This window comes from Mytilus edulis, chromosome 5 (genome assembly GCF_963676685.1).
Source record: "Mytilus edulis chromosome 5, xbMytEdul2.2, whole genome shotgun sequence".
Classification (NCBI taxonomy): Eukaryota; Metazoa; Mollusca; class Bivalvia; order Mytilida; family Mytilidae; genus Mytilus; species Mytilus edulis.
The window spans coordinates 80,714,793-80,727,660 of NC_092348.1; the positions used below are offsets into that span (position 1 = coordinate 80,714,793).

Below are 12,868 nucleotides of genomic sequence, written 5' to 3' on the forward strand. Positions count from 1 at the left end.
GGTGTTCTTTAAGTAGATTTTTTTTGGATATCAGTTATCTGCAAGATTCTATTGTTAGTGAGTGTGCCCTTATTCTTAATTTGCTACTTTCTTTCTTAAGGAATAAGTTGTGTATTTTCTCCTGAGAGCCTTAACCTTTATCCAACTGGCAAGTTTAATCATAACTGAATTATGTAATAATTTTGTCAAAAGTCAATCCACCTGTAAAATTCTTTTAAAAATAATAACCTATATTTAAGGGCAAATCATCTGAGTAAGTCTATAAATACACATTGCTTTAATTTTTGAAGTGTTTCTCTTCCTTTATACATGGCTTTCTAATGTTCAAGTTTGAGTGTATCTGATGAAGTTAATCCGGAAAAGTGCTTTAGATGCAGGCAATTTGTAAAGTGTTATATTTTCACCCCTTAATTTTGGTATAATAAATTTTCTATGTTCCCACCATCATAGTTTGTTAATGACCTTAATGGGAATGACGATGATGGCTTAATGTCCAGCTGCAAATTTAATGCATATTAAGGACGAGAACATGTTAATGAACTATAAATACCAACCCTGCTTTGTACTAGACCAACATGCTGAGCTGGATTAATAAGGTGCTAGTTCACCACGGTAACAACCTGCATGATGACATGTTGTCCTATCTGGATACATTTTCGGACTCCTATATGAACAGTCTTTGCTCGTACCCCTTAATTTGGTACGCCAAAAAGAAAAGCAGCAAATACCAATTTTGAGGTCTTTGGTTTTGACCCAGCCATGGTTCAAATCCTCAACATCACAATTCAAAGGCAAGCACAAGATTACAATTGAAATAACATATCCTACTGTATTGTATTGTATTGTATTGTTGCTTAAAATATGTTTGTATTGTTAAATGTATTGTACTGTATTATATTGTATAAGATTTTAAGATGTAGAGTATTGTATAATATTGTAACATGTATTGTTTTTTAAATTGTATTTTGACTGTTTTTTTATTGTATCTTCCTCCCATTTTATAATTATAGAATTTCTCAGGTATTCACCAGCGTTTCAAAATTCTATGAGAACTACAATACCGGTGTAATACCACCATTGTTTCTCCTTTGAGTCTTTGTTAAAATTGCAGTTTTAAAAAAATTGTGCAGAATTTATCTTTGCTTCACATAAAGAAATATTTGCTATGACAAAATGTGTGAGTAAAGTTTTATCCTGTCCATTACTAAAAAAATCACATAATATTTCATTGCATATACAATGATGACAACCATCGCTGGAAGTTAACCAATCAAATTTCCATCCTTTTCTTTCCTGTTTACAAGCTTTAGTTATTATGTAATCTCAAGTTTTCAATATATTTTATAGAAACACCTAAAAAACAAGAATGTGTCCATAGTACACAGATGCCTCGCTTGCACTATCATTTTCTTTGTTCAGTGAAATTTGGCATTAAAATTAGATGGAGCATATCATAGGGAACATTTGTACCAATTTTCAAAATGACTACATAAAGACCTCCTTTTTTTCAGCACAGCCAGATAAAAAGTCATAATTAGGCCATATTAGTTTTGTTTTTAGGTGTAATCTTTACAGCTGTCAAATAAAAACAATAAACATATAATTTTTTCATATGGATAGTCAGGCCATATCCCTTTGTTTCCAATAAATTTGTGTTTCACTATTGTTTGCTTTCTGTTAATGTACCATAATCTTGAATCTCATCCTTTTTATTCTACATGTTTATTTATATATATTTATATATATATATATATATTTATATTTTGAAACTTTACTAAAAATTTAAGAACAACAAATGTAACAAAGCTACAACGAATCTTTAATAAGTGCAACATCAGCATGTTTAAACACATCTGTATAATTCTGGTTTCAACTTCACTTCTAATATACAAATATTTCATACACACAAATAAAAACAAAATCTTTCTCAAATCATATAACAAGTCAATGCAAAATAATCATAAATCAAAATCTAACTAAAATTACATCTTTAATTTGTACCCCATGCATGACATATTAGAAAAGGGGTTACCAGTAATTTTCATTAAATTGATCATATATTACATTATAAAAACTTAAATACGGTTTTCAAAATGGTTACAATTTGGTAATAAAACATTACTAAAACTGTTTTATATATCAGTATATCCAATAGAAATGAATGATCATTAGAATTCAAACAACATGAATTTCATCTACTATCGTTTTAATTTTTTTAAACATAACATTAATCTTAAATAGTTTGTATATTTTATTTTTCTATTTTGTAAATAATTCTTTGAATTAATCATATTTTGACGATCCTTAAACCTCAGCAAGTGATAAACGACACATAAAGTTGGACAAAAGCAATATTATTATAGTTGTAGTACCCCTAGCTTTCTGTTCAAAAATAAAACACTCTTTCAGAATACGATTGTTGCACGTAAGATAGAGGTATATCTTTTTTTTAAGCATTCCTTCTGGACATGTTGCAAAAATACTTGACTTGAAATTTAAAGATTTTTACTATCCAAAAATTAAGTGGATTTCAAATTTTCAGGATTTTTTTTTTGTAAAATCAAGGGTAGATAATTATATAGACATTGATAAAACAATATGTGTTTAATTTTTATGTTTACAAGAAAATAAGGCATGCGACCCCTCATTGTTATTTGATATTTCGGAAATATTAATAAAATGCAGTTCTTTCATTGAAGTGTAACCAATTTTATTGTTTAATGTTCCTCCATTTATAAAAATATGTTTCCCCTTTATAACACATATCAAATAACTGATTTTGTTAATTTCAATGTATTTTAAAGAAAAACAAGGTCTGTGACCCCCCAGTTTTCAAAATGAAATTTCAACGTACATTGACCAAGACACCCCAGCTACCTTAACTGCAAACACACAGCTATTATCACATATTATTAAACATAGCATTGAACGTCATAAAGATTCACACAACAAGCTTTATATAAGACTGACATGAGTAAAACAAACATGGCTCATCTGATAACATACCTTTAAAAAAGTGTATGTTTCACAAAGTAAAACATTTGAGAATAGTTTTAATTGAATTTATGAATTACTGTCTCTCTGATTACCATATTTGCTTAAGGGACGACATCAAAAAATCAATGAAGGATAAAAAAAATAAAACTCGGGGGTGGGGGTCAAAATTGCTGCATGTTTTGTTTAATTGACATCGACTTTATATATATCCTTATTGGTCAATCAATTTTTCCCAATTTAAGTTAAGAGGGGGGTAGGGGGGTAATGAAAAAACTATATGAATTAAGTTTTCATCCTACATTGAACTTTTGATGTCGTCCCTAAATGAATCTATCCAATTGAAAAATATAACAATGCAGATAACTAAAACTTTTTTATATTTACAAATCAAAGACAATCATCAAACATGAACAGATTGTGTGAAGAAATATCATATTTTGTTAACATAATATTTCGGAGAACTTCAACATAAACTTCATAAATAAAAAGATATGAGCAGAAAATTTGTGTCGCTGAACTTATTTTATTGCAATATGATAGAAGCAATAGATTTATAGTACAAAATGTACAATCATTGATAAACCTAAATGTTATAAACTTTATCCCCTCATAATTTTCATTTTAAATGTTTGAATACATAAATCAATGTTTTTTTTAAGATTATATGTACCAAAGATTAAAATGATTTTCTTCTGCAGTTCAAAGAAAATTCATGCAAACAAGCAGCATTTCTGTATAATTACAATCCTAAATGGCCACACTTTTTAAAATCTGATACTTCTTTTAAATGTTTAACAACAAAATGAGAGGACAATCCCCTTCTCACACGTCTTAGAAACAAGACTAAGCATCATTAATCTTATTTTTTTCAAATGTTTTACTAGAAAAAGCTATTGGTCCTCTTAACCTTGTGTTTTCTATCAAACTATAATAACAAAAGTACAATGAAATCTATTTATAAATTTTGGCCAATCACAGCTGTATATTTCATAAAATCACAAACAACTAAGATTTAGGCCTATCAGCACTATATTTCACACAGATCAAATGATTTTAACCCATCTGAGCTGTATGTCATATAAAGACCACATAAAACTAATACAGTACTCATAAATAATCACTACTATTTGTCAATTTAAGTGCATGTAAAGTTCCTTATAATTCATTTCTAACAGGTTTCTGTTTATAAACAAATGTAACTAGCATGCATTGTAAAAGGTTGTTTTATTCACAGAGTATAACTTTTGAGATTTCAAAAGCCAAATCTATTTGCAATGTTTTATTTGCCTTTTTTTAAATTTGATCTTTTAAGATAACATTGTATGTGGGGAGATTTTTTTAGTTTTCTCTTCATTAATCCCCAAACTAGCAAAAAATTACCCCCATGCAAAAATATCCTACTATACAGTACAAATGTATTGCCTTTCAATTCTGTCTTTTTATCATCTGCAAAACATACAACATTTCAAACTTGCTGTTATTTTCAAACTGTTATTCTAATAAATAACAAAACACAAAATTACTTTTAGTTCTTTAAGAAATTTCTTTCTGTTTATCAGTAGATCTATCTTAATGTTTGAGTCACAATTCCCACGAGTTCTGGTTCCTTTCACATTTATGGCATTCCCATACCCATGGGGCCAGGTAATGTGATTCCTAAATTTTTTGCAACCTTCAACTGAGCATGTGCAGCATCCAGTAATGAATAAAGGTGTGCCATCTCAGATTCTGTTCTGGATAAATGTATTGCTTTCTGGAACAAGTCCATAGCTTTCTGCATGTTTGATCTAAAATAAAGCAGAGTAAAGCATTTACAATTATATATCATATTGGTTCATTGTACAGATAAATTTGAAGCTAGACTAAGTTAAATAATCCTGGAATACTATTTCATTGTGGATTTTATTAAAAATCTTGATCTTCATTTTGCTGTGCACAAGCTTAAGAATTTTGAGATAGTCTTTTTTTCAATTCTTCAACTAAATGTTGTTAGTTCACATTTTATTCAGTTACAATAACCCTTCTTTTAAACTTCCAGTGTTCTAAAGTGCTTCATATTCATATTCCATTACAATAGCCCTAACCTTTTAAACAACCAGTGTCCTCAGTATTTCATTTACCTATTCAGAGACAATAGCCCTTATCTTTGAACTTCCAATGTTCCCAGTACTGTATTTACCTATTCAGTGACAATAGCCTTTACCTTTGAATTTTCAATGTCCCCAGTACTTCATATGCATATTCAGTGTCAATAGCCCTTACTTTTGAACTTCCAGTATTCCCAGTACTACATATACCTATTCAGTGACAATAGTCCTTACCTTTGAACTTCCAGTGTTCCCAGTACTTCATATGCATATTCAGTGTCAATAGCCCTTACTTTTGAACTTCCAGTGTTCCCAGTACTACATATACCTATTCAGTGACCTTAGCCCTTACCTTTGAACTTCCAGTGTTCCCAGTACTTCATATGCATATTCAGTGACAATAGCCCTTACCTTTGAACTTCCAGTGTCCCCAGTACTTCATATGCATATTCACATTTATTATCTACATCAATAGCTTGGTTTATTATTTTTATAGCTTCCTCAACATCTTGTTTCCATTGTAACTGTAACAACCTACAAAAGAACAGACAACATTTGTTAAAACATAGATTTTACTATTCAAGGTATTAAGTTGATCTTTTCTTCTACCAAGACAAAAAGCACTTTAAAGGTAGTTGATTAGTCCTATTTGAATATGTAGTTTTGAAAAAATTACTTGAAACATATATTATAATTAAGGAATGACTGTAATATTTTTTCTGTCTATTCGAAATAACATAAAAAATTTGGTGCACACTGAATAACGCGCGTAGCGGATTATTTAACAGTGTGCACCACATTTTTTATGTTATTTCGAATAGACAGAAAAAATATTACATTCATTTCTTATAATTTAATTCTAAATTCCATTTTAAACCGTAGAAAACCATGAAAAAACGTTGATGACGTCACGGTCACATGACTGAATTATGTCTATGGGATGATAACAAAATAATGTCAGCCAATCAGAAGACGCGTTACATTCTAAATTAAATTATTGTAAAATAAACTACAGAATATTTAAAACATGCAACAAATCAAAACTAGAGGTTCTCAAGGGCCTGTGTCGCTCACCTGACTCTACTTTGGTTTTTAAAAACCATAGCAGATATTTATAATAATATTTGAGGCAAAATTTGGTTTAATATTGCTATGTTTGGTTTTCATTCCATTCAGTGGTTCTCTAACATGTCTAAAAGAAGACATTTGTATATATTTCCCATAGGGTCCTATGTTAAACTGAGTCCCCCACTGACGGCCATCTTGGATGATGGATTGGCTACAAAGTAACAACACTTGGTCAGCTACTCATAAGGAACATTCATGCCATATTTACTTCAATTCCATTCAGTGGTTCTCTAGAAGAAGTTCAAAATGTAAAAAGTTAATGAGGACAACGCCTGATGCCAAGTGATGAGAAAAGCTCACTTGGCCCTTCTGGCCAGGTGAGCTAAAAAAGGAACCCATATATTCAAAACCAACCTTCATGTATCTATGAATAATAATATATGCTGACTCATGAAGTGCTGTCAAATTTGTACTTTAATAGACGCAAATCTAACATCTACATCAAGGTTCTAATTATAATTCAAACCATTTTCAGTCTACCTTCTCTTTAAAATTACTAGAATAGTATCAATTGGATTGAATCAAAACAATATAGATGCATTATAATTTTACTATAAGAACATTTACATACCCTCTGTGTACCATTGCTGTGGCATTATCGGGTTCTAATTTGATTGCTTTTTCAAACTCTCTGTCGGCCTCATCAAACTTTCCTGCATCTGTCAAAGCCTAAAGTATATAAAAAAAGTTTTAAATTTTGTTCATTTGAACTGAAAATTAACACTTAATAGAAAATAGCTTTATTTTAGGATATATTATGACATATAATGATGTATAAAGTCTGATACATAATGTGTATTTTTCGGTCAGTTTGGTATTTTAGACAGAATTAGTGTTGAATTAATTAAAATGTATTTTACTAACAGCAGCAACATTTTTCTTTCAATATAAAAATACATTGCTGTATTGTTTTGTAATATTTATTAAATACGGATTTCTTTAATATACACTCGAAACTTGTCATGCATGTTTGCGCTTTACATTTATTTTTTTAATTTTCAAGGTAATGAAAAACTTATGTGTTTGTGTAGTACTTTTAGAATCTTAACTTATTTCAACATTTGTGATAAGTGATCAAGCATCATTCACAACATAAAAAAGTTCCAAAAATTAAAAAAATTAAAAAACATAATTTTGCAAAAGGAAGATAACTCTGCATGATAACATTCACTATATTCTTATACAAGGAATTTGAAGTCATAGTACCAATTTCAGAAAATCCAGAAAAATTGACATGCATCAGAATACTATCAAATTTAACAATCAAAGAGCTGATAGCTCTGAGGTGGGAGAAGGTGAATAAAAGGTAATTTGAATTACCATAAAAGCAGCCCCACTAACTCAGGCTGCTTTGTTCCATTTATTGTTTTTGAGATACGGAGGGACATATGAACCCCCCCCTCTTTTTTTCTTCAAAAAACTAAATATCACTAAAATAAAATTTTAAATCAAAACCAAAAAGTATACAGATCTTAAAATTAATATAACAAAGAAGTGTCTTAAGTTTTAAGCAATAATCATAAATTGTTTTTGAGATATGGCGCGACATGTAAAAAAAACCTCCCCCTTTTATACAAAATACTAAATAACTGAAAAATAAAATTTTGAATCATCACCAAAAAGTATACAGATGTTTAGATTAATATAACAAAAAAGTGTGTAAAGTTTTAAGCAAAGAAGAAGAAGACATTAAATTTGTTTGCACTTGCATTTTTAAAATCCTATATTTATTAAAATAAATCAAATGTCCTGAAATATTTATGTGAATTATTATCTTCCATCCATAGTTTGTCTTTACTTGTTTAGTAAACAAATTAACATCCATTTAGACCATTATTTACATTTTCACACAGGTAAACTAATTTGGCTATAAATAGATGTCTGTGTAGAATCTCTAATCTAAAATCGTAATTGTTATAATTTTATTTCTTTAAATAATCAAATTTAAATTTATGAAAATAATCATGATTGATAAAATAGTATTGCATAAAGTTTAAGTTTTCGGAAGACTACTTATGTTTAGGTCATGGTTATAGAGACTTCTTCACATATTTGTAAACAAACCAATATGGCCGCCACACGTGAAACAAATATTTCTGACAAAAGTCAGATTTCTCTTGTCAAAATTATTCAGAAGGATATTCAGTTTAGATTATATTTCTTATTCTATGAGCATTTAAAGTTTAATCAAAATTCTCCCAACAGCAACGTACTGCTCTTGTCAACTGAGTCTTGAATAATTTTATAAATAGATTCAAACCATTTGAAGTAGAAGGGTATCTAATTCACACGACAAAGGAAAACAATGAATAAAGAAAACAATTTAATAAGAAAAAGATCTTTTCTATTTATTAAAAACAAAATCTTCTTGTCTGCAAATTCGTAACTTCAAGGGCGAACATGTAAACAGGGCGAGTTGTCCCGATACCATATTCACGCATGCGTACTTCAAATATCTACAGTAAAAACATCCGGTTACAAGTAAACAAATAACGTTCATGTAGATGAGATGAAATTTAATCATTTACATAAATAAAAGGGCACATATTTACAATAGTGATTGTTTTTCAATCCTAATTTACAAATTAAATGATTCAGATGCTTAGTCATGTGTAAAAATCGCTGTCATAAATCAGAAGTTGTTATGAAATTGTAATACACAGAAACGAATGCGGCATACAGAGAATTCAATGATTTTAAAGTCGGCACCATTGGCCTTCAGAAGACTTGAAGTCTTCTTCCACCAAAAATCATAGTTGAGTACATAAAAACAATTTAAAACATTGTTTTCATGTTTTAAGCCATTTTTTTTTTTTTTTTTTTTTTATTGTTTTCATGCTATCTAGGTACCAAGTGAGATAAACAGAACTGTTCCTAATTATATATTTACAATTGTATCCGTATCATATTACCTGTGCATACAATGCTCTAGCATCTCCATTATCAGGGAACATGGTAACATTATTTTTATAGGAATCTATCACAGTTTGAGGTAAAGGAATTTTGGCACCTGAGTTAGCTATCATTTCAGCTGACTTTCTGTGCTCTGCAATTAAAAATGTTTAGTTTTAATATTAAAATTGTATAAATTCAGTAACATTATTTTCCATCAACTTTTAATATTAGCTATGGTTTCAAAATGATTTTTCTGTACTTTTCAGTTCAATGCCTCAAGCTTTTGCCTAGTAAAGACATTACAAATGTCCCTCAAAAATGTCATTTTCTCAATATAGCATTCAAAAGTTCATCTTTATAACACTTAACAAAATATTTTCATCTTTTTTGTTATCTCTTCTACATTTTTTTAACAATTTTTATTTCTTCCATCTACATGCATTCCAAATTTATTTTATGCTTGATAAACGTATGAATTCAACTTTTGGTCATGCAGTCAAATGCAACATTTATTATTTAAAAACATATACTATTTGTAAGCATGCATATATATTTTTTCAACATAACAGTTATAATTTTTTTTCTTATTTAAAATTTGATTTGCATAGACATTATTGTTATTTTAGTAATTTTGTTTGTTTCAGACATGTTCAAAAAATGTAACAATGAGACTATTACTTTCTCATCAAATTGTGTTTTGATCTTTTTAATTAACTGACTTTTTCTGACAACATATAACATTGGACTACTAACACTAAGGTTCCTGGTTTGATCTCCATTCGGGAGAGAAAATTTCAGGGACTGAATTTTCAGCTTTCCCTTGAAACCATTTGTGAGTAAGGTCTTGAGAAACGATGATAATGCGTCGAAAGGGGATGATAAATGGCTGACCCATGTTAAGAGAGAGCAATATCTCTTAAACCTAAAAGACACCCTGGTATATTTTGAAAAAAGAGCAGGCTAATACCGCAACAAGGCAGCACTTGCACCCGCAAAGTGGAAAGGTATTAATATAAGTTGTAATAACTTGTCTTGTTTCCCCAATCCACTATAAATAAATATGTTTAAATTAAACAGACAATAAATATAGCTTACCAGCAAATGATTTTTGTACATGTGATGCTGCAAAAGCTGGACATTTAGATACAGCAAATTCTAAGTCTCTGATGGCATCATCTACTCTATCTAACTGTATGTTGTGCTATAAATAGAAATTGGAATAATTATATTACATGCATGTTTCATAAAAATCTGTAGTATTGATTGGCTGACAAAGTAATAGAGAAGTTTGTTTCTGTCTAGACCGAGGAGCAGATTTTGGACAATTTTGAGTAAATTCTGTATCACAAATATGTGTTGTTTATGTATTACTCTATTCAGAAGATTTATTAAAAGTTTTACATTCATAATTTTTTTATAAGACCTACCTACCGTCCTATGACCAAAAACCGAAGAAAAAAAATTCTGCATAAAAGGGTCCCAAAAATTTTTCGCCTCGATCCGCTCGGCTGGACTTGCTTGCTCATCGTTTCATTCTAGCTACGCCACTGACAATCATTGTCAGGCATTCCAATATCATGTTTTTCAATAAAACACAATTTTCATGACTGCACATGATATTCCTGATAACAATGCATAGTGTTACAGTTTTCTGGGTTCCTTTCTGTATTTTTCATGTTTATGGTCTGAAAATCAGATGTATGTTTTGTCAATTGAAAACTGGAATTAAATTCTTTGGTATGAATGCACTTTTGATGATTAAGTAATCCTTAAAACAAAGAAGATGTGCAAGACAATCGACTTAAATATTAGTATATACTTTTATACTAATAATACTTTTTAGCTTACATCTAATTACATTTGTGCACGCTTTAAACATTCATGTTATTCAAAATGGTTGAATGGATACTACTGGGGAATTTCAATTAATAGTGGGTTATTGTATATTCTGAAAAATAATCTTCCTAAAATTGAAATGAATTTCTTTAACTGTTGACAATTTGTGGTTTAAAAGTGCTTACACCACACCAACCTTAAATAATTGACCTGCCTTTAATTTTTATTTAGTACTAAAATTATGACAATGCTCACAAAATTGAGGTTAGCAGGAATTAGAAGCAATAAACTTCAATCAGACCTTTCGTTGTCATAGTAACTTACATGACCTCTGTGATGATATATATCAGCATTATCAGGATCTAACCTTTTGTTGTCATAGTAACTTACATGACCTCTATGGTGATATATATCAGCATTATCAGGATCTAACCCTTTGTTGCCATAGTTACTTACATGACCTCTGTGATGATATATATCAGCATTATCAGGATCTAACCTTTTGTTGCCATAGTTACTTACATGACCTCTATGGTGATATATTTCAGCATTATCAGGATCTAACCTTTTGTTGTCATAGTAACTTACATGACCTCTATGATGATATATATATCAGCATTATCAGGATCTAACCTTTTGTTGTCATAGTAACTTACATGACCTCTATGATGATATATATCGACATTATCAGGATCTTACCTTTTGTTGTCATAGTTACTTACATGACCTCTATGATAATATATATATCAGCATTATCAGGATCTAACCTTTTGTTGTCATAGTAACTTACATGACCTCTATGATGATATATATCAGCATTATCAGGATCTAACCTTTTGTTGTCATAGTTACTTACATGACCTCTATGATGATATATATCAGCATTATCAGGATCTAGCCTTTTGTTGTCATAGTAACTTACATGACCTCTATGGTGATATATATCAGCATTATCAGGATCTAACCTTTTGTTGTCATAGTTACTTACATGACCTCTATGATGATATATATCAGCATTATCAGGATCTAACCTTTTGTTGTCATAGTTACTTACATGACCTCTGTGATGATATATATCAGCATTATCAGGATCTAACCTTTTGTTGCCATAGTTACTTACATGACCTCTATGATGATATATATCAGCATTATCAGGATCTAACCTTTTGTTATCATAGTAACTTACATGACCTCTATGATGATATATATCGACATTATCAGGATCTTACCTTTTGTTGTCATAGTTACTTACATGACCTTTATAATGATATATATCAGCATTATCAGGATCTAACCTTTTGTTGTCATAGTTACTTACATGACCTCTGTGATGATATATATCAGCATTATCAGGATCTAACCTTTTGTTGTCATAGTTACTTACATGACCTCTATGATGATATATATCAGCACTATACAGGATCTAACCTTTTGTTGCCATAGTTACTTACATGACCTCTGTGATGATATATATCAGCATTATCAGGATCTAACCTTTTGTTGTCATAGTTACTTACATAACATGACCTCTATGATGATATATATCGACATTATCAGGATCTTACCTTTTGTTGTCATAGTTACTTACATGACCTTTATAGTGATATATATCAGCAATATCAGGATCTAACCTTTTGTTGTCATAGTTACTTACATGACCTCTGTGATGATATATATCAGCATTATCAGGATCTAACCTTTTGTTGTCATAGTTACTTACATGACCTCTATGGTGATATATATCAGCATTATCAGGGTCTAACCTTTTGTTGTCATAGTTACTTACATGACCTCTATGGTGATATATATCAGCATTATCAGGATCTAACCTTTTGTTGTCATAGTTACTTACATGACCTCTGTGATGATATATATCAGCATTATCAGGATCTAACCTTTTGTTGTCATAGTTACTTACATGACCT

At 29.9% G+C, this 12,868-nt stretch overlaps 1 protein-coding gene across 4 annotated transcripts in view; it reads right to left on the reverse strand.

Annotated features, from left to right (window-relative positions):
* Positions 1-1,798: 1,798 nt before the first annotated feature.
* The window catches only part of LOC139524577 (mitochondrial import receptor subunit TOM70-like), a 54,328-nt gene continuing 43,258 nt past the window's right edge, over positions 1,799-12,868 (reverse strand). For 3 of the 4 annotated variants that reach the window (XM_071319435.1, XM_071319434.1, XM_071319432.1), the window contains 5 exons: positions 10,203-10,308; positions 9,125-9,258; positions 6,784-6,881; positions 5,496-5,618; positions 1,799-4,784 (listed from right to left, as the gene is read on the reverse strand). In XM_071319435.1, coding sequence (XP_071175536.1) covers positions 4,613-4,784; positions 5,496-5,618; positions 6,784-6,881; positions 9,125-9,258; positions 10,203-10,308 — 633 coding nt within the window. In that variant the 3' untranslated portion in view covers positions 1,799-4,612. Of the gene's footprint in view, positions 4,785-5,495; positions 5,619-6,783; positions 6,882-9,124; positions 9,259-10,202; positions 10,309-12,063; positions 12,107-12,868 lie in introns of all 4 variants that reach the window. The other variant, XM_071319433.1, reaches the window with a different exon arrangement.